The sequence below is a fragment of the Melitaea cinxia genome, chromosome 29 (assembly GCF_905220565.1).
Source record: "Melitaea cinxia chromosome 29, ilMelCinx1.1, whole genome shotgun sequence".
NCBI classification, from domain to species: Eukaryota; Metazoa; Arthropoda; class Insecta; order Lepidoptera; family Nymphalidae; genus Melitaea; species Melitaea cinxia.
In genome coordinates this window covers 8,740,684-8,768,607 of record NC_059422.1, presented here as the reverse complement: position 1 = coordinate 8,768,607, position 27,924 = coordinate 8,740,684, and the positions used below count along the sequence as shown (strand labels likewise).

Genomic DNA, 27,924 nt, shown 5'->3' with positions numbered 1-27,924 from the left:
AGTTATAGTATTAACATTCTTTTTTTTATATTTTCAGGACAATAGCCTTTGAAGAAAATTCCAGGTTTTGTTACAGACCGGACTTGTGCAGAGCTGTGCTTCGTCTGCTTCGAATGAACGTATGTTGTTCTTATTATAACAAATGTAAAGTTAGATCAACGTGATAAAAGTCATAAGATCATCAGCCTTAACAGTGGATTTTATTAGCTCAACAATATTCTATACTTATCTCACATACGGTTCGGTCACCAACCCGCCTGCCCAGCGTGGTGACTATGGGTAAAACACATGAGTTCACGTTATTTTTGGCGTAAACTTGTGGGGGCCTATGTCCAACAGTGGACTGTATAGGCTGTGATGATGATGATCTCACATAAAACAAGAGTATTCCCATGTATTGGACTGTTTCCACTTAATTTTGTGATGGAAATATTAAATCCAGTTTTGCTTCCATTCGAATCAGATATTTGTATTAGTATAAATATCTCATTATTGTCTGAGGATGTCCACATACCTTTTGCCACATTTGTTATTGTGAAAAACTAATGACTATGGTTATTAATGGTAGGGAACTAATCTCTAATGTACTGTGTGGCTACGGTACTAAAGAATATAGCCACCCCCTCTCTTCCCGTAGGTGTTGTAAGAGGCGACTAAGGGATAATACAGTTCTACTGCTACCACCTTGAAACTTAAAAAGCCAACCGATGGCGGGATAACTATCCAACTGCTGGCTTTGAAATACACAGGCCGAAGACGGGCAGCAGCGTCTTCGGTACGACAAAGCCAGTACTGCGGTCGCCAACCCGCCTGCCCAGCGTGGTGACTATGGGCAAAGCACATGAGTTCACGCCATTTTTGGCGTAAACTTGTGGAGGCCTGTGTCCGGCAGTGGACTGTATAGGCTGTAATGATGATGATGATGAACTAATCTCCAACTCACAGTGGAGTACTGTGGTCAATTAAGCTCTAACCATTCTCCTATATGGAAAAAAGCTCAAAAGTGGGACGTATACAATCACATTTTTTAATTAATTTGTATTGTAGTAATGCTAACATGGAAGGTGATGGTGAAGGAATGGTAGCGGTGGTACGTGGTACGAAGCACGCCCTGACAGTCACTTTAATATCTGACAATCATGGCAACCCTACTAGAAAATGTTTTGATACAAGTGAGTGCAACATACACACATTATAAAGCTAATTTCTAACTGTGGTAGGACACAGCAGGAAATATCCTACTCAAAATCTGGAACAACCCAACTGGGGAAGTAACTCGACCATACAGAAGATCACAGCTAAATAATAAAGGTTGCCTGGAAGAGATCGTTATAAGCGATAAGGCCTTTGCAGACATTATTTGTTTACGTATCTCATCGTTATAAAATGTATCTTCTTATTTTTGTGTGCAATAAAGTGTAATAAATAAAATAAATAAATAAAATAATACTACTCTCAAGAATTTTTGTGTTCCTGTGATGAGTAACGTGACCAGAGCTCCTGGGGTGATTAGGGTTAGAGTCGCCAACACGCTTGCGATGCTTCTGAGTGCCTAGTGCGAGTTTTATTCACAGAAACATGACAGAAACGCGTTTATACGTGAAGATTATTTTGCATGGGAATTTAAACAGTGCAGCCTATACGATAAAGAATAGTATACGATACAATCGATACAGAGCCATCTAGCGGCAAACGCGAGAACTAGGTTGAAATCCCGAATTTCCCATACAAAATGAAGTTAAAATTTACGCCCGTTATTGCGAGACGGATTAAACAAAACTCGCACTAAGCCCTCTGGTGTTGCAGACGTCTTTAAGCTACGGTAATCGTTTACCATCAGGTGAGCTGTACGCTTATTTACCGACCTAGTTGTATATTCATAAAGCTATGTATCATTTGGCTTGGTTTATGTTATCAGGTGCAAAGCTGATTTTAAATCATTTTGTGCCTTAGGCTATTTTAACTGGAATATAGGCTATAAAGCATCAAACTGCGCTTCTAAAATTAACACAATTATAATTCTTGTGTTAACCAATTTGATAAGTATCAAAGCAAAGAAGATGAAACGGTAACCGTTAAGACTTTTCTTGTGAAATAATTTCAAACTCCTTGAGTGTCTGCAGTGGATAGAGGACAAAGTAGACAACGCGCTTGCTATGCTTCTGGTGTTGCTACGGTAAACGCTTTTATTATAGTACGATATTTAAAAAAATACTTAAAAAAATAAGTTCCGAAATTTGTGGACCTTACTAAATACTAATTATTACCTATTTTCCAGAGACAACTTTATTCTGTTTTCTATTATTCTTTGCCTTATATAAATATTTATATAATGATATGATGCCAATTTGAATTTTTTATAGGTAAGAAATCAACAAGAGTGTCCCTTTCGAGCGTCGAAACCAACACAGACAGGAGTTTGGGAAATGTCAACGCGCCGACGTGTGATATCAGATGTGCCAGCAGTTACAGGGTTAATTACTTAATATAATATTTGAATAAAAATAAATTGACCGAAGTCTTTAGCACGACAGAATTCAGACCGAAAATGCCTTTTTAAAATTAGATTCTGCAACGAGAAAGTAATAAAAGATGAACACATTACTTAAATCATTTATATAAATCTTAGTCAATGGATTATTTAAGGTTTCATCATTACAGCCTATGCAGTCCACTGCTGGACATAGGCCTCCACAAGTTAACGCCAAAAATAAAGTGAACTCGTGTGTTTTGCCCATAGTCACCACGCTGGGCAGGCGGGTTGGTGACCGCAGGGCTGGCTTTGTCGCACCGAAGAGGCTGCTGCCCGTCTTCGGCCTGTGTATTGCAAAGCCAGCAGTTGTATGGTTATTCCGCCACCGGTCGGCTTTTTAAGTTCCAAGTTGATAGTGGAACTGTGTTATCCCTCAGTCGCCTCTTACGACACCCACAGGAAGAGAGGGGGTGGCTATATTCTTTAGTACCGTAGCCACACAGTACAATTTAAGGTTTAAGGTACTAAAATAATTTATCAGGAAGTTTCCAACCAATTATTTATTTTTTTATTTTTTATTTTATTTAAGGGCTTTGCCGCTACTGCGACTGTCACTCGGTTATTATACATTTATGTTAATACAATTACATGATAACACCTTAAGACACTATTGATTGAACTTCATCGACCAATTTATATAATTTCTTTGCCGTAATAGATTCTGGTTTTGTAAAAATACTATTACATTCTCCAACATTCGTATAAAACAGTTTATTAGGAAACAATTGGCATCTTCTGGTTTCGTTCAATCAATTGTTAATGAAACTATAATTACCACTTGCCACTTTTCAGAACATACAGTTCCCAGATTACGAATCGCCTTATGTCTCCGCTATCTTTCCTCGACCGATGAGTGAGTATAAATTGTTCATATTAGAAAAAAAATCGAAATCCGTCCCCATTCAAAAGTTCTGAGGTAACATAAAAAATACAGTCAAATTGAGAACCTCCCCCTTTTTCGAAGTCGGTTAATAAAGTGATTAGCATGCATATTGATAGTAATTTCACTTCTAGCCCCGATGGGTCTCTATTATACTTACGATAAATATTTGGAGGATAACAGCTATTTTAACGTTACAAACACGATTTAATATGTTTTTTTATTTGTAATTTTAAGTCTTCTTGCATGTTCTCCAGGTTCCATATTCAGGAGTCAGGATCTCTTCACACAGTCGCTTAGGAAGTACCCCAGTGAGAAATCATCTGCCGAACTGATACAGAGGATTATTAATTATACACGAACAAAAAATTGTAAGTAATTTATTAATGTTAGCTGAACAAATAATTTATGAATCCGCCAATCCACAGTAGAGCAGCGTGGTGAATGTTCAGTTCTTCTCCTACATGGGGAAAGGGGCCTATGCCCAGCAGTGGGATCTTAAAGGCTGAATCGAGAAACAATTTATAAAGTACACGTCTGTTGGAATATACATAGAACTATAAGTTGACGAAGTGGTATGAACTACTGCTTAAAGTGCTTGCTTGGCCGTACAAACGCTTTGAAAGCTTCAAACGCTTCATACTAAGCGTTCCCCAGAAGATTTACTTCTGTGTTGGGGTTCTGGAAACAGACACAACGTACAAGCACAAACATCCAGACCACGACAAACATCTATATGTTTAAACATTTTTGAATATCATATCAAAAATTGACCGCTCCAGCGGGGATCGAACCCGCGTCTCCGACTGACCGTGTCGGCGCTCTAGCTAATAAAGCTATGGAACGATGTATCCGCGATGAACGACGTTCATTGTAATATGAAACTTTGAATAGTTACGAGTTTCTGTAAAGAACTCACTATAGACGGCGCCACACGCCAAATGAAATCATCATATCAAAAATTTCGATCTAGCGGGTACATCGTTCCATAGCTTAATTGGCTAGAGCGCCGACACGGTCAGTCGGAGACGCGGGTTCGAACCCCGCTGGAGCGGTCAGTTTTTGATATGATATTCAAAAATGTTTAGAATACCTAATGTATGGGTAACACAAAAATAAAATCGTACATATCTATATGTTTATATAAAATATTTACCATGAGCGGGGATTAAACCTGAAACCAAGAACAAGAGCCACTGGTGAGGCCGCTGCGCTAGACATGACAAGAGGATTGACAGAGGATTCTACTATCATGATAGCATAGCTGAAGAATTATTAATGACATTAAAATAAATTATTTAGATGTAAAGAAACGCTATTCAAAAAGCCTGCGATCATTGATACGTCAGTCAAAAAGTGAAATAAAAGCTCGAGATGAAACAAGCGCTACAGAAGAACACCCCGAAACAGATAATCAAACATGTTCTGCGAAATGGGATAAAGATTTGAGGTAATGGAAACAAAAAATACTATCACATTAGCCTATCGCAGTCCACTACTGGACATAGGCCTCCACAAGTTCGAGCCAAAAATGGCGTGAACTCGTGTGTTTTGCCCATAGTCACCACGCTGAGCAGGCGGGTTGGTGACCGCAGGCCCGTCTTCGGCCTGTGTATTTCAAAGTCAGCAGTTGGGTGGTTATCCCGCCATCGGTCGGCATTTTAAGTTCCAAGGTGGTAGTGGAACTGTGTTATCCCTTAGTCGCCTCTTACGACACCCACGGGAAGAGAGGGGGTGGCTATATTCTTTAAGGCCGTAATCACACAGCAAAAAAAATACTAATGCAGATGATATTATAAAATGGATAAATGCTCAGTCTAACCCGTGTTAATACTTACACTTTTTTCCTCTTAATTTTGACGAAGTATGTTAGCCTAAAATCGTTCAAAATTTTATTAAAATTGATTGATTTGGTATTTTTAAACATATATCTTAACCGAGGTAGGACACAGCAAAAAATATTGAGCAGCCCGACTGGGGTAGTACTTCGACCTTACAGAAGATTACAGCTAAATAATACTGTTTTCAAGCAGTATTGTGTTCCTGTTGGTGAGTGACCAGAGCTTCTGGGGGGATTTGGGGGTAGGGTCGGTAATGCGCTTGCGATGCTTCTTTTGTTGCAGAGGTCTATATGCTACGGTAATCGCTTACCATCAGGTGAGCCGTGGCCTTGTTTGCCGACCTAGTGATATAAAAAAAATATTTTATCCTTAGCGCATTGTTGAAAATGTTGACAACTTTTAACCACAATAGCGTAAGAACAACGTGTTACTAGACTAGATCTTTTGGCAGTGCTATCCACTCCAGAGTTATTGGTTCGATTCCCACCTTAACATTTGTTATAATAAAGGAATTGAAATCATAATCATTAGTGTAACCGATAGTTCGCTGTGACCTCTGCATCCAGTCATCTTACAGACTTGTTTCCAATCATACTTTACCGTATTTAGTCTATTATTATTAGGACACTAAATTTGTATTAAATTTTTCAGTCAAAATGAACTGCTTAACTACACCTATGATTACTTGAAGGGAGCTACCCTCGTACCGCGCCACACTGACGTACAGTACTTCTCAGAAGTGAAGAGGGTGATCCGCGGCCGACTTAGAGATATCATCTGTGATAAACCAAGGGTAAAAGTTAGCTTTGCAATACCGTAATTTTAATAATTATTGTATTGCGCAAAGATTCTTACGTATTTGTTACCTCAAACTTATCATAAAACTGTATAACCCCAAGTTACAATTCTGTCCATTCAATATTAAAAAATAATAAGTATTTTGTCCAGCTTGGTGACTATGGGTGAAACACATGAGTTCACGCCATTTTTGGCGTGAACTTGTGGAGGCCTATGTCCAGCAGTGGACTGCGAAAGGCTGCTGTGATGATGATGATGATGTGATAAAGTATTTTGTAATAAATGTAACTTTTTGATTTTCATCAATCTGTATGTTTGTTTGTAACTTGGTTACATCATGTTGATTATTGAATAAATTTGAATGACACTTGGTATGATTAGAATCCATATATTACTAAGCAGAAGATACTGCAGGAAGTAGAGCAAAAAGACCAGTGCTTTTAGCCATTGAAAATGGTAAAAAGTGAAAAAAATATAGTAGAAATCGAGATAAACCGTTTTTTATCCTTAAACCGCCCCACCACTTCCCGACCTCAGTTCGCCTGTAATTTATTTTTCCTTTCATTTTCGTTGTATTCTCTTCCTTTTCCAATGGGTTTCATAGTATTATAATTTTTTTGTTTTCAAAAGCTTAAATCACTGGTCTATTAGGAAAACTTGATGGTCATATTTAATATAATAAAAGCATCAGTGGAAACATTGTTACGTTTCAGGTTTGTCCGTGGATCCAAAGTCGTTACTGCCGTCACCGGCAGCGTTACCACAGGAAGAGCGTAAAGACACTTTAGTCATTTTTTTGTATTTGTTTATTATAGTTGAAGTTGTTATTTCATAATATACTATCTGACCCAGTCAACTTTGACAGGTGTTTTTTCCTGTATTTTTTTATATTTTCTATTCAAACCTAATCCTGACACAATGACAATAAAAAAAAATTAATAAATCTGGCGCGATCGTTTGGAAATTATGCTTGTAGTCGTAGATACATTACGCCAAACTATTTTTCTATGTGTTTATATAAGATTCAGCGCAAACTGTCAATTTGTGAACGTGGCTAAGACGTGACACGTGACAGACCCTAAGTTAGCTAAAGAAATGACAAATGTAATAATTACAATTTGGCGCAACGGTCACAGCACTGATTTGTGGCTGTTGCGCTGGCGGTTGCGTGTTCGGTCCCCGCACATGACAAAAATTTTCATTGGCCATACAGATGTTTGCCGTGGTCTGTGTTTGTGCAGTCCTTGTGGGTCTCCCCACCGTGCCTTGGAGAGCACGTTAAGTCGTCGGTCCCAGTTGTTATTATGTACACCTGATAGCGATCCGTACTCATAGTAGGAATATATCCGCCAACCCGCATTGGAGCAGCGTGGTGGATTAAGCTCTGATCCTTCTGACATGAGGAAAGAGACCTATGCCCAGCAGTGAGTAATACAAATACTAAATACCAATATCAATTTAAAAGAGGTTTTTAAATTTTTTAGGCATCATCTGTCAAAGATATTGAGATACAAAGAAAAAGAAACAACACGGCTGCTCCGAGAGATGCAATCAGATCAACAGTCGTAAGGCACAGTGCATCTTCTAATGTAAGATGTAATATTTATTTGACTATCTTAAAAAAATATAAAAATAGAATGGCAGGCGTTAATTTATGTTTTATTTTAGAGTTTTATTAGTTAAATTAATTATTAATTGATTCGCTTAAGACACCAATTTAATTTATAAATATCATGTTATTCTGATTGTTTCTTAAGGAATAACTTCTAGTCTGCTGTCGGAACTGACATACATACTTATTTTCATCAAAATATTTGAGTCTCAGATGTATCATCATTACAGCCTATACAGTCCACTGCTGGACATATGCCTCCACAAGTTTACGCTAAAAATAACGTGAACCTATGTGTGTTGCCCATAGTCACCACGCTGGGCAGGCGGGTTGGTGACCGCAGGGCTGGCTTTGTCGCACCGAAGACGCTGCTGCCCGTCTTCAGCATGTGTATTTCAAAGCCAGCAGTTGGATGGTTATCCCGCCACCGGTCGGCTTTTTAAGTTCCAAGGTGGTAGCGGAACTGTGTTATCCTTTAGTCGCCTCTTACGACACCCACGGGAAGAGAGGGGGTGGCTATATTCTTTAGTACCGTAGCCACACAGTACGATGACTCAGATGTATAATCTTACAATGTTTCTAATTTTATGTTAATCACAACAGTTTTTTATCCCTAATACTTCATTGCATTGATTTCTATTTGCAGATTGTAAATTGTCAGTCGAAAATTAATCCATGCTTCTGTAACCGACACCCACCGGTTAATGATGATGAAATTTTGAATAGAAATGAACCAGTACAGAATCTTCTTTCCAATCTCCACCCAGAACAGAATCTATTAGACGGAGGAACATCTCAGACTCACTTACTAGATATCAATGGTACTGAAAAAGAAACATTTGAAAATGTAATTAATGAATGGCTAAAAATCATACCTGTAAACTACAATCTAAATGCAAAAGATAAATTAAAACGAGAACAACTAATCAACACATTGATTAAAACATTGAAGGATTTAGGACAAAAATATGATTTTCCTGAACTGGCTAAAAACGAAATAGTAAAATGTCTGGATACATTACCAATGTGGCATCCCGATGATTCAGAAAATGACTTCAAATTAAAAGTTCAAATTGCTGATGATTTAGTTAAAAGATTAATTAATGTAGCTGACGAAAACTTTAAAACGGCTATCTCTGAAGAAGTTAAAAAATTACCGTATGATTTTAATATAGTAAATGATAAATTCATCAATAGGACAATAGACAAGTTCATTGACAAATTGACACAAGTTACTTTGAACAGACCTTTAAAAGACGAAGAGTATAAAGAAAAATTAAGATTAGAAGTGATTAGTTTACTCAAAGATATACCTTTACAACGAGACAGTCAAAGAAGTGACCAATTACTTAAATTGGCAGATAAGTTTGTGGAACATATATATCAGTACAAAATATACCACGATAAAAGTAAACAAACGGTTGCAGATTTTGAAAGTAATGAAATTGAAAAGAAGATTTATGATTGGTTCGAAAATATACCAGAGTTATTGACACATAAATATAATAAAAACCAGTACTCAGATTTAGTTAAAGTTTTTGCAAAAAACTTACACAAATATAACTCAAAGAAATCTAAAGATATAAATTTTCAAAGAAAATTACACGATGATGTAAAAGAGTGGTTAGACCGGTTAACTACGAGACTAAACACCAAATTGACATCAGAACGGTTTGGCGTACTTAGTAAAGATCTAATTGAACAAATATTTGGTCAAGCTCACGCTTCATCAATAGGGGGTAATTTACATGAAGATCCTGCTGTAAGTAAAATATTCCAATATATTACAGAATGGTATCGAAACATTCCTGAACTTACAGATTATAAAGATGACATGACCGAAAAAATTAAGGAATTGACTTTTCAGTTAAATGGTATTCAAAATGATGATAATAATTTTCAAAATATACTAGCCGACATGAGAGAAACAATAATACATTGGCTAGAAAATATATTAAATGCAAAAGGATTGGAATTAGATTCTAAAATTAAAGATAATTTAGTCAATGGTCTCATTTTAAAATTAACAGAGGAACCAGTCCGAGAAAATGACGGAAATAAAAATATAGGACTGTATAAAGACGTGATAACTTGGCTTAAACAAGTTCCTTTTACAAAATCGTATGATTTTACAGAACAAAATAATTTAGCAGGTGAATTTGTGGTTCGATTGATGGACATTGAAAAAACAAGTAATGAAGACACGTTAAAAAATGACGTTGAGGAAGAAATAAAAAAATTAATAAGCAAGTTATCAACGAATGATGACAAAGATGTAAGCCCAGATGAGATTGAAAAACTTAAATTGAAAGTATTCACACAAATGAAGATTACTCCTTTGGGCAGAAAACTTTGGAATAAACGGAACAACAATTTGAGAAAGACTTTATATGAAAATATTTCAAAAATTATAGACTCGTCTCTTATGTTGCCTGAAAAACTTAAGCCGTCTTTGAAACATAAGATAACTGATGTTATTTTAAAAAATATAAAAAATAATACACTTGATGCGGATAAAACTATATCACAAATTTCAAACATTATGAAACAAGATACATCATTGACGAAAAACGACATTGAAATATTAGGAAAACAAATTGTAGAAAAAGTTAACAATGTACTACTTCGTCATGAATCGTTACATATAAATCCCATCGCAGAGGAACTGACTAAATTAAAACTGAGTAGTAAAACTAATATATCTCAAGAGAAAAGCTCTGTAGAAACTGACATGGATGACAGTAGGAATCGATATGAAAGATCCTCACAAAGTAGTAAATTGTACAATCAAGATACACCAAGCCTGCACATAACTTCAAGCAAATCTAGTCCTTTAAGCCATGATAGGATATATGTTATGGACAAAGAATTTGAAACTAAAAATGCCCCCGAAAAATTAAGAGGTATTAAACAAAAGACTGTGTGTACAGTTCAAAATAATGTAACTCAAACTGATGATTTAAAAAATCATGGTAGTAACTATGAAATCCAAAATGAATACAATAGTAATTCAAGGAACTATAGTAAAAACGAAAACTCTAAAATAGTGGAGAACCGTAGTAAAGATACTTCTGTAATAAATAATTTAGACAAAGCAGCAAAATTATTTGACAAGAAAATAGAACAACGAAAATCTCTGAATAAATCCCAAATCACACGTGCAAATCGTTCAGAACAAGTAGATGAGAATATTCAAACAAAAACAGATAAAGGAATTAATACTTCATTTTTGGATGAAGATTTCTCAACTTCTATGCCCATTACATCTTCTATAAAATATCCATCAGTTGTATTATTATCTACAACAAATAATAGTTTCGTTACTAAAACAAATAACATTGAAGTGGAAACATCAGACCCCTTGCAATATTTAAACAAAATTAAAGAACTTATAACCAATTGGTTACATCATTTCCCATTAAACCTAAATGAACACGACAAAGATGAATTGACAAATAACATAGCAAGTGATATACTTGATAGACAAAAATACATACAATTATCTGATGGAACAACAGAAGAGAAAAAGGAACTGGAACATCTTAAATACCATATATTTAAAAGGATACACAAACTAGATAATCATGAAGTAGTACGAGATATAATATCTAACGTAGATTGTTTAAATCACCGAATTCTTAGTCTCAAAACGCCTAACTTAATACAGCCAACGCAGGAACGTAAAGAGGAAATAATTGAAATTAACTTACCAGATACAGATAATATACAAACAAATATTGACGAATCTAGTAATAAAATAGGTGAATGGTTCGAAAATTTTTTTCCAAATTTAATAGATAATTTCGACGAAGATAAGATTCAAATTTTGGCCAGAAATTTAGAAAACCTTAAAATAAATAATAACTACGATAGTTCTCATATCAAAAAGGAAATTTTCCAATGGATATCAGGTATTTTGAATAATATTGATGTTAAGAAGATTTGTGATGTAGCTGAGAGCTTGAAAAAACATTTATGTAATACAAATATAACAGACACATTCATATTACGACAAGATACAAGTGAATTTCTTACTGAAAATTTGTGCGGCGTTATTATAGAATGGATCAGAACAACGCAATACAGGTATAAACTGCAGAACGAAATACAAGATTACTTCGCAATGGTACTTGCGAATGACATAAAACATGTATTCGCTCAATCATTATCTGACAATGAACTAAATGAACATTTAATTCAAGAAATATTGAGAGATTTGGCAATGGTCACCGGTGAATCAAGTGACTCAGCTTTTCATCACGCAGTTGCGTGCGACCTTTTACAGTTTCTAAAAGAGTTACAGCTATTTCATGATTTATCGGATAGGGAAACAATCAATGAATTTAATGAGAATAAAGTAGGTATAAGTAGTAAATACCTAGATGACATAAAAGAAGCTGTAGTTGAATGGCTTAACATGTTGCCTCTACAAGAAAGCGTGCCAGTTAGACAAATAGAAGATTTAATTACCAGCCTTGTTGATATTATAAAAGACAAAATATTAGAAGACATTCTAAATAATGAAAGTATATTAAAACATCACATTCTAAGACTGCTTAGCAAAATTCCTCTCAGAATTGATTATCAAGGTTTAGAAAGTCAAGTAGCGTCTTTGGTAGCAAAACTAAAAGACATTTTATGTGATAAACAACCAGAAACTAACAAAACGACTAGAGATTTTAAATCACAAGTTAATATAAATCGAGAGGAAACACCAAGTGCAGTATATAAGCAACTTTTACATAATACTGTTAGTAAAACACTATTAGACAAGATAACATTTGAAGAACAACGGTCGTTTAATTTAATGAAAGAAAAACTTGCTGATGCTTTTATTGATTTACACTATTCTACAGGAGATGAAGATTTCCGAAATGAATTTAAGAACAAATTATATAGAGAAATTAGTAAATTTTGTGATGATTATTTAAAACGCCGTCCTGTTTCACCCATCGATTCTAATAGACTTCAAGAAGACTTACACAATTTACTTAAAAATGTATCACTTTCAACAACTGGTCCTAAAACAAATACGAGCAGACAAGAACAAGAAGAAAATCAACTACAAGAAAGTGATTTCCTTAGAAATGAAAGTATAAGAGAAAACAAAACAACAGCAACAAAAAATGCATCGACACAATCTACACCTCAAATATCACCAACTTCTCTGAGCTTGGAAGATATCGAACATCTACAAAAAATAAGAACGAGATCAGAAATTCAGTCAAAACCTGAAAATGCAACTAATAACTTATCTCTAAAATATTATGAAGACGTTGGAATTCAAACAACTGTAGTAGTAAGTAACAATATACACAAAAGTGTACAAACCTCAAACGCATCTATGATCGAAAATGTTCCTATTCACAGGGAAATTTCACCAAAAGTTTTAATTCGAGAATATTATTGGGATTCCAGTGGATCTAACCAAAGTTTTCAGATTTTAGAACCGTCAAAAGATTTACCTCCAAAAGAAATCGCAGCAAAAACTAAGGTTACGACTAAAACACAAACCGAACCAACTTTAAACAATGAAAAGCAATATTTGAAGCAAATATCAAAAACGCAAAAAGTACAAGAATCGATAGGTAAAGAAATATCTTTCGCAAAAGATACTGAGACGCAAACAGAGGACTTACAACAAAACGCTGCTAATAAATCACGTTATGTACTTCAATCTAAACATTTGGATGATATTCCTGAATCACAGAGTATCACATCAGAAGAACAACAAAATAAAATAAGTGATACTAGACTATCTCTCTCTAAAAGAAGAGAAAGAACAGAAGAAAGTACTGATAAAATTTTCGAAAAAGAAACTGCAGACCATTTAGAATCTTTTAATAAAGATCGGAGAAAATTCAAAGCACCAAAAGCGACTACCATGTCAGAAAATCTGTCTCCAATAATAATAACTGAAAAGCGAAGCGAACGGAGAGTGTATGCATCACCAGAATACATCACCAATGATAATAGAGGGAGCAAAGTCTGTTGTAATTGTAAGAACCACCTTCTCACACAGTGTAGGAATAAACCATACACTGGTTGTCGGCAAGTATCCGCTAAAAATACATTAAGACACTGTTCGAAATGTTTCGGGGGATATTGTCCTCACCCAAGTTATTTTTTCTTTAAAAGAGACTTTTAATTTATTATTTGTGACTGTTTTATTGTTTTGTTCAGTGTATTTTATTAAAGTGCTGTCTATTTTTGAGTGTTTTACTTCATACACTAATTTTGCAAATGCTATAAAAATTTAAGTAACAAAAACATATCGCGTCTAAAACAATCTACCATTTTTTCAGTAGGTAAGCAAGTTTTCGAAAAATGTGCTATTCAGTTCCACTTATGCGATCGCACAGATACAAAATATTGCCCCTTATCTTTTCAACAATTACAGTAAAGATGTTTACAGCCCTACACCCGATATTATATCATATTGGGGTAAGGTCAAGGAAACTTTTAAATATCATATAAGTATTCGTATGATTTATTTTTGTGTTACCCCACAGATTAGGAAATTCTAAACAATTTTTAATATCATATCAAAAATCGACTGCTCCAGCGGGGATCGAACCTGCATCTCCGACTGACCGTGTCGGTGCTCTAGCCAATTAAGCTATGGAACGATGTAACCGTTAGATCGAAATTTTTGATATGATGATTTTTAATATTCGGTCTAAACGACCGTGGCGCCGTTCGTGGTGTCGTCTCCTGTCGAAGAATTCATTGTAATGTGAAACTTTGACGATTGCTGTAAAGGACTCACTATAGACGGCGCCACGGTTATTATTACAAAATTGTTTATCATATATAAGTAATATTAATACGCTTAGGTTAAGATGTTTACCTCCCTTTTTAGAAAAAAACCTCACAATTACTCCACATGTATTATATTTTATTTTATAGGTAACTGCTTGCTCTACCGGTATCAACAACTAAAAAGCTTATTATTGCTTTTGTTTTCGTAAATTAATTAATTATTAAAATTATATTCATAAATGACAGCTTTAATTTTGAAACGTCAACATGATTAACGGTCGGTAATTTTTTTATTTCTAACTATTATAGCTGTGCCCGCAACTTCGTCCGCGTGGAATTTAACAAAAAAAATTGGTTGCCTGTTAAGTCGGTATACGGGCGAAAGTTTTACGTGACAACGACTTTGAGTGGTAAAATAATTTTAATGTGAATATTCATTCGTATAGTAGGAAGAAGGATGAAATAATAGTAACAATTTAAAACATTTATTTATACAAAGAATTATATTTAAAACATTAATTTATACAAAGAATCTCGTACTGAATTTCATTCACTTTTTATGTCTGTCTCTCTCGCTCTTAGGCGGGCTAACCATGCCCGACTGGAAGGGACGCGTGCCTCTCACTCGCTCTCATTGTGAGCGCATAACGTGAGCGGAGCGTAACGCAGTTTCTTGAAGTGTCACCCGGCAAACCAATTTATAAGACGTTGTCACGTCAAAAGTTATTGTTCAGTGCACTGAGTTATAGAAAAAATCTAAAATAAAAGTAGCCAAGTTACTCCTTATTGCATCAACTATCTGCCAGTGAAAGCCCCGTCAAAATCGATCCAGCAGTTTCAGAGACTAGCCAGAACACAGAATACAGACAGACAGACAGACAGACAGACATACAGACAGACAGACAAAAATTATAAAAAATGTTGTTTTTTTCGTATATGCACCGTGTATACATTTAGTAAAAAGCGGTTACTTTAATATTACAAGCAGACACTGCAATTTTATTTATTTGTATAGATATAGATGATTGATTTTACATCGCACTACTGGGCGTTGGCCTTTTTCAACATGTTGGAAAACGATCGAACCCATCACTAATAAAAGCTATTAAAAATAAATAAATACCAAACAACGTCACTGGTTTTTAAGAAGACTTAAATTTTAAGAATAATATGAAAGAAATTATGTCAAAAGTCAAATTTAATACAAAAGTATGATTAAGATGTTCAAAATTTTCGTCTCTTGAAAATTCATTGTTTTTTTTTTTTATTTTTTTTAACTAAATCATTTATTTTTGCGTGATATGTAAGTATTCAGTGCAATAATATACTCATTAATACTGGAGAGGTCAGAGGTAAGGTAAGCAATGCGCTCGATGCTTCTGGTGTTGCAGGCGTCTATAGGCTACGTTGACCGCTTATAACCATGTGGGCCATACGCTTGTTTGCCGACCTAGTTGCATAAAATACTTTAAAATGATATTATTATAGGATGATGAGATTATGTTATATTTTAATCCCCTAGAGCGGCAAACAAGCATATGGCACATAGTATTCGTGGTTGTAATAGATGTAACACTGATTTTCAGTGATACCCCTGTAAAAAAAATAACCCTAACCTACCTTCCCAATTATTTCAATTCCCAAACTTCCCAAATTAGACTTTATCGACATAATTTGGTTACAAAAAAATAATAATAACCCTAACCTATCTAACTTAAAATGCGGTTCTTAATCTAAAGCCTAGCCGTAATAGATGACCATATGATTTGTGGTGATGATAGATAGTGTCTGGTGGTAAGCGGTTACCGTAGCCAACAGATATTTGTAACTCTAGGAGCGTTACATTCGTATTGTACCGATGTCCCTCTGTCTTCTCTATATACTATCGTATCTATGGCTACCTTACTTACTATAAAAACCCAAGGTCGAAACAATACGTAAGGTTGACCTTTCCCTCCGTACTAATCGACTACTTGAGACCAATATTATTTGACTGAATCTTTTGTAAGGCTGATGTACTTTGCCAATCAGGCCACACCAGAGTTTGAGCAAATAATTTTTTGCTTTTGTTCCTTACTTCACTTCACTAACTTTGCCCACACACTCAGTTAATCAACGTACACAGTAAGTTAATGAGAGAGAAGAAAGCATTATTATAACTACCCATCACCCTTTTAACCGATCACGCATTTGCACCTTTTGAAGTTGTCGTATTTCTAGTAGTCTGGTTTGCCATATCCTCTTTAATAAGGCAATCTGTTTAACAAGTTAAAAACCTAATTCTGATGGGATTTGCAGGTCTTTACCCAACATTGAAGATTGGAAGGGCTGTTATCGGCCCGACTTGTTTTACTCTTCTTCCCGTTTGATTAAAATGACTGTTAGTATATTGGTTACAACATCAATATTACTTTTTTGTGTGAGTGACGAGAAAGAAAGGAGTGAGCGCTGAAGTATCGAATATTAGACAAGAATGGAAGAGGAAAACATTTGGAAACTTTTTTGATGTAAGAACGCGCATAACTTCCGCATGACTTCATCAAACTAGTAAACTCTTTTTTCATGTGTTAATTAATGTCAAGACGAAGTTTCTATTGAAAATAATTGTGTTTCCTCGCAAAGGAAAAAAAAAACTGACTTCAATTACATCGACGAGTAGTACAACGTAGATCGACGAAAAAATAGTCAAGTAACTACGGGTTATCAAAGATTACTCAAAAAGTAGTTACCAGATCTCGATAAAACTTAAATGTGACCACATGATAAACATCCGCTTTCGATAAAATTAAAAATTATCAAAATCGATACAACCAGTAAAAAGTTATTGCGGATTTTCGAGAGTTTTCCTCGATTTCTCTGGGATCCCATCATCAGATCCTGGTTTCCTTATCATGGTACTAAACTAGGGATATCTCCTTTCCAACGAAAAAAGAAATATCAAAATCGGTACATCCAGTAGAAAGTTATGCGGTATAATACAACGTAGGTCGACGAAAAGAGCGTCAAGTAAAAACGCATTATTAGATAAATTTAAATGGGACTAATTGGCACACACCACCTTTCGATTAAAAAAAATTGTCGAAATCGGTCCACCCGGTCAAAAGTTCTGATGTAACATACATAAAAAAAAGTCGAATTGAGAACCTCCTCCTTTTTTGGAAGTCGGTTAAAAAAAAAAATGACATACTAAAGTAAAAGAAATATTGTGTTACGCAAATCTTAACTAACCAGATATGTTTCGAAGTTTCGTTTAGGTAATTTTGCCCCTTGCTATTTAGGTTGCCACTTCTGAAAAACCTGACTTTTTATGTTGCATTGCATTCAGCCTGTAACATGCTCACTGCTCATATGCCTCTTTCTCCATTTAGGGTATCTTTGTATAGGTAAAAGAAATATTTAAATCGGTTCTATTCGAAATTAATCGATTGGATACAAACAAAAAAAAAACCGTCTAGGGCAGATATTTATATTTGAACATGTAATTGTTTCTCGTCTTCATCTATGTCCTTGCGTGTTTCATCATTACACCTATGGCTCTGATTATTATTCCATCTAATAGCGATTGCTACTCGTGGTAGTAAATTATCCGCCAATACACGGTCTAAAGCGTCCTGGATTAAACTCGAACCCTTCTTCTATATGGTAAGAGAACCCTTTTCTCAAAAATTGAGACGATACAGCCTGATTCAATCCAGCTCATACACATTTCTCCTTTCTAGTGTTTAAATACAGACAAATAGAATATATTCAGAAGTATAACAATATTTCCAGCACATTCCCTTGCCGCAGTAGTGGTAGCGATGGACGGTGAGGGCATGGTGGCGGTGGTACGTGGACTCCAGGGTTCAGGACTTGCTGTGACTCTGCTCGACTCTGGAAGACAGTTCACTCTCCTCCCAGAGAATTGTATGTTACTTACTTCCATGGTCATACTCACGTTGGCGCAAAATGGGGCATCGGCCCCATCCTAACTCGAAATTAGTAATTTATATTTTAGATTTTAATAATTAAATTTTAGGGAGATTCAGCCAAAACCAACCCGCCTGCCGAGCGTGGTGACTATGGGCAAAACACATGAGTTCACTCCATTTTTGTGCGAACTTGTGGAAGCCTATGTCCAGCAGTGGACTGTATTAGGCTGAACTGAGTCAAAACTTTCTTTAGTATAGATAGTGAAAGTAAATGAAAAGTTGCAAGTTTGAAAAAAAAATGTTACTAAGGATCAACTTTTAAATTTTATTTTTAACTGAGGTAGGGCAAAAAAATATGGAGAAGCCTGAGTGGGGATGTACCTCGACCTTACAGAAGACTACAACCAAATAATACTGCTCGCTAGCAGTGTTGTGCTCCTATTGGTCAGTAAGGTGACCAGAACGTTGGGCAATCGGGGATAGGAATGGCAACGCGCTTGTGATGCTTCTGGTGCTGCAGACGTCTACAAGCCACGGTAATCGCTTACCATCAGGTGAGCCGTACGCTTGTTTGCCGACCTAGTTACGTAAAAAAACAAAAATGTTTAAACTTTTACAAAATTCTGGGTACGCCAATGCTTTTACGGCAATGACTTTTAACCGACTTAAAAAAAACGTGAAGTTTAAGAATACGATCGGATTTTTTATGTGTTTTTCCTCTACTTTACTTACTTTTACTGGGTATACCTATTTTGAAGATAATTCTTTTAGTCGAAATCTGATACATGTCGTGTAACACATCGTTTTTGAAATATCCCTAATTATTTTTATTTAATCATGTGTATTGTACTCTTAATTATCAATGTAAGCTGAAGTTGATTTATTATTTTATTTCAGATTCACATTCAGTTCCGAGAACTAATGGAGACGGAAGACGTTGCTACGCCACCGTGTCGCAGTGTACAAGTAACGTCGCGCGGCGAGAGAGTGGCGTGCAGGCCACGGACGGACGATATACCAGCACCTATAAGGTGAAATAGCGACTTAGTAAACCAACGAACACCAACCTCTCCTCGGGTATACAAAACTTATCGACAGATTAAAAAAGCTGTTAATATTAGACTTAAATATTTTAAGTCGTGAAACATTTGGGGAGAGAACTTTGGAGACTATTGAAGAGAGCTTTAGAGCTTTTTACACCGCTAAAAATCCAAAAGTGAACATTACTCCTAAAAAATGTCTATAGTCGTCATCAAATTTGTGAAAAATTGGAAACGTGAAATGTTATAGGAGTCCTGAGATATTTATTGATATGTATAAACATTAGAAGTAGTTGATTAGGGCAAAGGAGGAAAGGGGGATAGAGGAAAGGCGTAGTTAATTTATTATTATTACTTGTTCACGCTTCAGCCTGTAATATCCCACTACTGGGCATAGGCCTCTTTCCCCGTGTAGGAGAAGGATCAGAGCTTAATCCACCACGCTGCTCCAATTCGGGTTAGTGGATATATTCCCTACTATGAGTAACGATCGCTATCAGGTGTACATGATAACAACCGGGACCGACGGCTTAACGTGCTCTCTGAGGCACGGTGTGGAGACCCAAAAGAACTGCACAAACACCCAGACCATGGCAAACATCTGTATGGCCAATACAAATGTTTGTCATGTGCGGGGATCGAACCCGCAACCGCCAGCGCAACAGGTACAATCCATGGCTGTGACCGTTGCGCCAACGCGGCGTCTACTTGTTCATGGTTGTCTAATTATACGCTTGTTTACTACTATGGAACTTTTACATGACTGACATAGTATCCACCAACCCGTATTAGAGCAGCGTGGTGGATTAAGCTCTGATCCTTCTCCTACATGGGGAAAGAGGCCTATGCCCAGTAGTGGGATATTAGAGGCTGAAGCGATATTTATCATGTTTAGCACAAACCTCGTGTAGCATAAATTCCAACCTTTCTCCGTAGTACGTATTCTTATCACGTTTGTGAGGACTCTCAAATGAGAGATAATTGTCATTATTTATTATAAACCAGTGTGGGAGTGTTTCTTTAACTTTAAGTAATAGTCTTATAAAAAAATTCTAAGAAGCTACGATTAAAAAATAGGCTAACTCTGAATTGTTTCACAGATGATGCACTGCCACTACACTCCTACGTCTCCGCCGGATGAAGTGACGGAATTCCCGCCACAGAGGCCTGAGATCTGTCCCGGTACATTACTTATTTTAATAACTAACCTGACAGATTGTATGTCTTATTCTTAGCTTTGAAACGGCTCGTATAAATGTTTTATAAGTATAAGCCGTGTGGCTACGGCAGTAAAGAATATAGCCACCCCCTCTCTTCTCGTGGCTTTCGTAAGAGGCGACTAAGGGATAACACAGTTTCAGTACCACCTTGGAACTTAAAAAGCCGACCGATGGCGGGATAACCATTCGACTGCTGGCTTTGAAATACACAGGTCAAAGACGGGCAGCAGCATCTTCGGTACGACAAATTCCGCCCTGCGGTCATCAACGCGCCTGCCCAGCGTGGTGACTATGGGCAACACATACGAGCTCACGCCATTTTTGGCGCGAACTCGTGGAGGCCTATGTCCAGCCAGTCCAGCAGTCCAGTAGACTGCGATAGGCTGAAGTGATGATGATGAGTGATAATAAATACTTCTGCGTATTTTTTTCACTCGACAAAAACGTAAAATGTTAATCTAATATATAAAATTCTCGTATCGCGGTGTTTGTAGTTAAACTCCTCCGAAATGGCTTGACCGATTCTAATGAAATTTTGTGTGCATATCATATAGGTCTGAGAATCGGCCAACATCTATTTTTCATTCCCCTATAGGGGGGGGGGGGGATTGAGAAGGTTAATAAAATATATGGCAAAACAACGTTTGCGGGGTCAGCTAGTACGTATATATAATATACGTGAATAAAAATATGGCTCATTCGAAAATTGACCATGCGAAATATGAATTCGTCTTAATATATTTATATTTTACACAATTATTTAGAAATGTATTTTTGTATAAACAACTATATTACCACAGTTCATGTAGTCTTACCCATCTGATCATTTATCTTGTTTGGGGACTACTAAAAATTACTACTAGGGTCTAAGATAGGAACGTACTTTACCATTCCAACTTACAAGTATGCCTGCCTTACTGGTGCTATACCAGCTGATAGATGACAGTGTATTTATAATTAATATTACTTAATTTAAATTAAGTTGCGTTTTAGGTCACGGGAACTTCATAATCGGCGGTCAGGGCAGTGGGGAAAGCCATTGCTATCCAATGAAGACTTCAGAATACAGGGGCGCTATGTGTTGGCCTGATAGAGGTGTTGATTTAGAGATATTTTTTCTAAGAAGCTGATATAAAACCACATTAAAAACTAGACAATAATATCGAATTCGATCATAGACCGTATCACGGGTTTTCCTAGTATGGCAGCAGAGGCATCTATTATCTATACAAATAAATAAAATTGGAGTGTCTATTTGTAATATGTATTAAAATAACCGCTTTTTACTAAGTGCATATGGATTTATACACGGTACATATACGAAAATAACATTTTTTAGAATTTTTGTCTGTCTGTCTGTCTGTTTGTTTCGGCTAATCTCTGAAACGACTTGACAGGTTTTGACGGAATTTTCACTGGCAGATAGCTGATATAGAAAGGAGTAACTTAGGCTCCTTTTATTTTAGAAAAGTATTTTTTTTATAACTCTGCGAATTCAACAATAACTTTTTTGTTAAATTCCACGCGGACGTAGTCGCGGGCACAGCTAGTCCTAAATATAATTACTTTAAAATCGCTTTGTAACTACATTTAAGTAAAAATGTAAATCTTTTAGCTTGGAAAAAATAAAGGAGTATTAGTAATAGTATTATATCAATAAACTACCAATTATGAATTTTTAAGTATATTAATGCGTATGTTTACTAGTATTTGTATTTCCCCAGAACTAGGGTAAGGGTATATATATCCCTTACAGTTGTGGAATTTCCCAATATTTCGAAGGTTTAAAAAGAGATAAGTATCTAGTTTACAAATGCAAAGGTTTTTTTGCGAGCTTATCTGGAAAACTTAAAACAATAATATAAACGCGTCTCACCGAAACAATCACAAATATTAAAATTTATATCTTGCAGTAATTAACTAAGAACCGATTTTGATAATTCTTATTTTAACTTGTATGATTTTATTTTTGTGTTACCCACACATTAGGAAATTCTAAACATTTTCTAATATCATATCAAAAATCGGTCGCTTAAGGGGGCCATTGACGGTCAGTTCAACTGATCAGTTTAACTGATAAGTTTTGCGCGCTCTCCGAAATTTGATCGTGAGTGTAGAACCATCGCTCCAGAGTTTTAACTGACGACGCGCCACGTAAATCCATCCCGGCGCGTCGCGCCGAACTAGGATTGTTGATAAAATATCGATATATCGAAATATCGATATTTATTACTAATATTAATTTGATATTGAAATTTTAATATCGACACTCGATATTTTGAAGTAAAACTTCTTTACGCACACTTGACTTGGGAAGTAAGCTGGTAAATACGTACTGAGATTGTTACGAAAAGTGTGATCAGGCGAGGCAAACGGAAGTTGAGAGGGACACATTACTTAGTGAAAGTAGAAAGAGAGACAGACTTATGTTTCGTAACGCTTTGTTTTTTTTAAGTAAATTTTTATTATTTTATTTTTTCTCGTCAATTATTTAAACTAGAACATAATGATAAGTTTATTATGTTCTACTTTAATCCACTAACTTCTTCTAATCTACTGAACTTTATTTACACTACATTATTTTTTTAACCGACTTCCAAAAAAAGAGGAGGTTCGCATTCGACTGTATTTTTTTTAATATGTATGTTACTTTAGAACTTTTGACTGGGTGGACCGATTTCGACAATTTTTTTTTAATCGAAAGATGTTGCGGGTCATTTGATCCCACTAAAATTTATTTGAGATCTAACAATAACTTTTGGAATTATATCTAATAATGCGTTTTTACTTGACTACTTTTTCGTCGACCTACGTTGTATTATACCGCATAACTTTTTACTGCGTGTACCCATTTTGATGATTTTTAATTTAATCGAAAGCTGGTGTTTATTATGCGGTTATATTTAAATTTCGTCGAGATCTGATTACAACTTTTGGAGTTATCTTTGATCACGCGTATTTACTTGACTATTTTTTTGTCTACCTACTTTGTATTACTTGTCGATGTAGTTGAAGTCGGTTTTTTTTTCGTTTGCGAGCAAATACTATTATTTTTTTAGTTTAGTTATTTATATACTAGCTTTTACCTGCGGTTTCGCTCGCTTTGAACCCATTAAAAAAGGAGAGAGATCTTATTTTTCGTAAAATATATATATTTTTATATAAAGTATTCTATGTTGCTCTGATACCTCCAAAAATATATATACAAAGTTTCATGATGATCAGTTAAGTAGTTTTTGCGTGAAAGAGTAACAAACAAACACATTCACATTTATAATATTAGAAGTAATTGTCCTTAAACGAAATGTAATTTTCGTAGGCGATTCTCCACGCAGAGAAAAAGAAACAACTTCATCCTCATGGGATAGACATGAAAATATGATATTACTCTTGAAAAATTTGTCTAATGACTTTTTGTCACAATTTTTGTTACCTACATACCTGCTGAATTAAGGCAGTATTTAGATCAACCAAATATTTCAAAGTCATTAAATGCACTAAAAATTTGGATTGATAGTAAACATTCTACTCTGGTGCTATCGGAAATAGCTGTTGAATATTATTTAATCAAAAAACAAAAAATAAAGCTGTTAAATATTCGATTTCTTTTGCTACATCTATAGCATTTGAACGAATTACTTCTTTAATCAATCTTTAAGTGCCTAATAATCGTAATAGTCAAACAACTGCGCATATAAAACAACGAGTATTTTTAAAAACTCTTACTGAATATTGGTACACATTATTGTTTTATTAAAATTGAACAATAATTACTTAGAATCTTACATTTTAATACACTTATAATTTAATTTGTTTTACAAATATACTGAATTATAAACTGTGTAAATTATTTTTGAGCCGACTTATGTTTATTTATTTTTTTAAACAAAGGCGATTAAATCAAATCGAAAAAATATCGATATATCGATATTTTAAATAAACATAACGACAGAATTTATTGAAAAATATGAAAATTCAGAATGTTTGTGAAAAACGGACGAAAATTATAACATTTAAAAAAAAAGTTTTATTTTACACCTACTATTTTTTTTAATACATATTTATAACATATACACACGGTCGTTTCTTCCTACAGTAATCAATGTAATGCTTGTGGTATAGGTAACTGCCGGCTGATGTAGATACTTTTTTTATAAATACATATAAATAACACTTAGAAATAAATAAATACATTTATAATTAATGGCATTAACGACACCGTGCATGATCGATTGCCCATTGACATACTTATTACAAATGAGGTACAACTAATAATAATAACTTTTCATATAAAATTATAGATCATTGTAGACCAGTAAATGGCAACAAACAGTAGCCGTTTAAGAATTAATGTTTCTTCTTCTTAATCAGAATCCACTTTTTTTTCTCGACAAAAATAGGTAATACCTACACGTCCTTTAAACAGCCCGGTCGGACGAAAACTGAAGGGCCGGAGTGACGCCAGTCAATGGGCAAATATTTCAACTGACGCGAAAAACTGATCAGTTGGACTGATCAGTCCAACTGATCAGTTCAACTGACCGTCAATGGCCCCCTTTAGACCGAATATAAAATCGGACAAATTAAAAATAGCGTGGTGTCGTCTCCTATCAAAGATTTTCATTGTAATATGAAACTTTGAATAGTTACGGGTTTCTGTAAAGGACTCACTATAGACGGCGCCACGGTCGCTTGGACCGAATATAAAATCATCATATCAAAACTTTCGATGTAGCGGTTATATCGTTCCATAGCTTAATTGGCTAGAGGACCGACACGGTCAGTCGGCTCAGATCATGATCATGCAGGCTCGATCCCCTCTGGAGCGGTCGATTTTTGATATGATATTAAAAAATGCTTAAAATTCTTATTTTATATACATTTGTGTCTAGAAAAGACCAATAAATATTGTAGAAGAGAAACGACCAGCTATTGTGAAAACGACATTTCAAATGTAAAAAAAAAATCTTTACAGGGTCAGTCTTCAGCCCCCGTCCGTCGCTTCAACCGGACTCATTTGCCACTTCGCTTAGGAAATACCCTAACATATCTCAAGACCGGTCCTCAGAGATCGTCGAGAGATTGATTAATTTCACTCAAGCTAAAAATGGTTAACAGAAGTTTTTTTACCTTGTCTGCTATCATCATCATCATCTTCATCATCATTACAGTCTGTCAAAGTCCACTGCTGGACATAGGCCCTCACAAGTTTGCACAAAAAATGGCGTGAACTCATGTGTTTTGCACATAGTCACCACGCTAGGCGGGTGACTGCTATAATAGATTCTATAACTGTTGTGGAATGCTTGATTAAGCCCGTGTCATTCCACTGCTGGTCATAGGCCTCTTTCTCCATGTAGGAGAAGGGCCAGAGCTTAATCCACAAAGAATCAGAAGCATTGCAAGCGCGTTGCCGACCCCATCCCCAATACCTCCCAGGATCTCTGATCACCTTACTCACCAGCAGGAATATAATACTGCTTGAAAACAGTATTATTTAACTGTGGTCTTCTGTAAGGTCGAGGTACTTCCCCAGTCGGGCTGCTCCAGATTTTGAGCAGGAAATTTCCTGCTGTGCCCTACCTCAGTTCATATTTATTTTTGGATCAAATTGACCAATAACATAATTATCTAATGAATTTAGCTTGCAAGAACAGAAACGCATCACCAAGTCGCAACATAGAATCACATGTGTCCAATCAGACGTTTTGTGTGGGTGCAGAGTCTTCCAGACATACCAGCTTAGAGAAGCTGAAAAGCGGATATCAACCAGAAGTTGTTATCAGACCAAAGAGGTTAGTATCGTAGTAATTCGTTGGTATATATTTTTAACCGACTTCAAAAAAAGGAGCAGGGTGCTCAATTCGACCGTATATATATATATATATATATATATATATATATATATATATATATGTGTGTGTGTTCGGGATTCGTGGTTTATGAACCGATTTTGATAATTCTTTTTTTTCTGTTGAAAAGTAAATATCTCTGGTGTGGTAGCATGATAAGGAAACCAGGATTTGATGGTGGAATCCCAGAGAAATCGAGGGAAACTCGAAAATTTGCATAACTTTATACTGGGTGTACCGATTTTGATACTTTTTAATTTAATCGAAAGCCGATGTTTATCATGTGGTCACATTTAAATTTCATCGAGATCTGATTAGAACTTTTGGAATAATCTTTGATAATGCGTATTTACTTGACTAATTTTTCGTCTACCCACGTTGTATTGCTTGTCGATATAATTGAAGTTGGTTTTTTTCGTTTGCCTGCAAACACAATTATATAAAAAAAAATTTAAAGTGTTCAAAAATCTGTTTAACAATTTTGTAATAAAATAAATAATCACGTGGTAGCATTTGTTTTTATTTTTTACTAAAGCAGTGGTCCAAACAAGCAGACAGTTCCGTGTGACGTGGTTAATGTCCCCTTTACATTTGCCATATTAAAAAAATATCATAAAAACCCCTAAATTATTGTTGGGCTAAGCAAGGCTTGGTAGCAATACCGATAACGTTACTACTGACGTCATTAAATAAACATGTTTTACCTCCACGTTGACACCTCTTCGCTGTTGCCGCTTTCATGTCCGACCGTCTCCTTGCAAAAATTGGTCAACTCGACGCGCGGGATTCCCCGCAAGTCGTGCAGTGAATTACCTAATAAGAATGGCAATAGGGCGTGGCATTAAATTATAACGTTATGCGATCGAATAAAAACAAATAAAAGTAGATACGAACTTATACGGCTAAGGACAGCAAAAAATCTCTCGATTTCTTCACAATCTACAATTACACGGATGATCATGCATATGAGATATATATATATATATATATATATATATATATTTGTTTTTGAATGCGCTAATCTCAGGAACTACTGGTCCGATTTGAAAAATTCTTTCAGTGTTACATAGCTCATTTATCGAGGAAGGCTATATATTACGCTAAGATCAATAGGAGCAGAGCACTAATGAAATCGGGTTTTTTTTTCAAGTAGCTATTCAACGCGGACGGAGTCGCGCGCAGTAGCTAGTCTTTTTATATAATTTCTTATTCCTGTTTTAACAATGTAGGCCTGTCCAATTTATAATACTCATTAGCTCTCTTAGCTCACGTTAAAAAGATAATTTTTCAGATGTGAAGAATCGCCTACGCGTGAAATATTCAGACAAAATTCAGCTGAAGTAGAAGCTATTGAATCATACAGGAGACCAACGTTTTGCAAGACTAACGACGTGAGGTATCTCAGGGATGTCTCGAGGAAAGTCAGGGAAAGCATGCGAAGCTTATCACCTCCTGTAATATTTCTTGATGTTTAA

The 27,924-nt window shown here is 35.5% G+C and overlaps 1 protein-coding gene across 1 annotated transcript; it reads left to right on the top strand.

Moving 5' to 3' along the window:
* The first annotated feature begins 1,057 nt into the window (after positions 1-1,057).
* Positions 1,058-27,924, top strand: LOC123667805 (putative leucine-rich repeat-containing protein DDB_G0290503). Its single transcript, XM_045601643.1, has 13 exons — positions 1,058-1,172; positions 2,364-2,473; positions 3,326-3,386; positions 3,671-3,784; positions 4,716-4,863; positions 5,906-6,047; positions 7,537-7,641; positions 8,311-13,795; positions 18,198-18,332; positions 19,235-19,368; positions 20,478-20,559; positions 26,242-26,392; positions 27,741-27,924. Exons 1-13 carry the CDS (start codon positions 1,058-1,060, stop codon positions 27,922-27,924), a joined length of 6,966 nt encoding a protein of 2,321 aa, XP_045457599.1.

Coding starts and splice junctions, on each gene's coding strand:
- LOC123667805 (XM_045601643.1), top strand. CDS start 1,058: ATGGAAGGTGATGGTGAAGGAATGGTAGCGGTGGTACGTGGTACGAAG. Junction 2,474..3,325: donor GATGTGCCAGCAGTTACAGG/GTTAATTACTTA, acceptor GCCACTTTTCAG/AACATACAGTTCCCAGATTA. Junction 18,333..19,234: donor CACTCTCCTCCCAGAGAATT/GTATGTTACTTA, acceptor ATTTTATTTCAG/ATTCACATTCAGTTCCGAGA.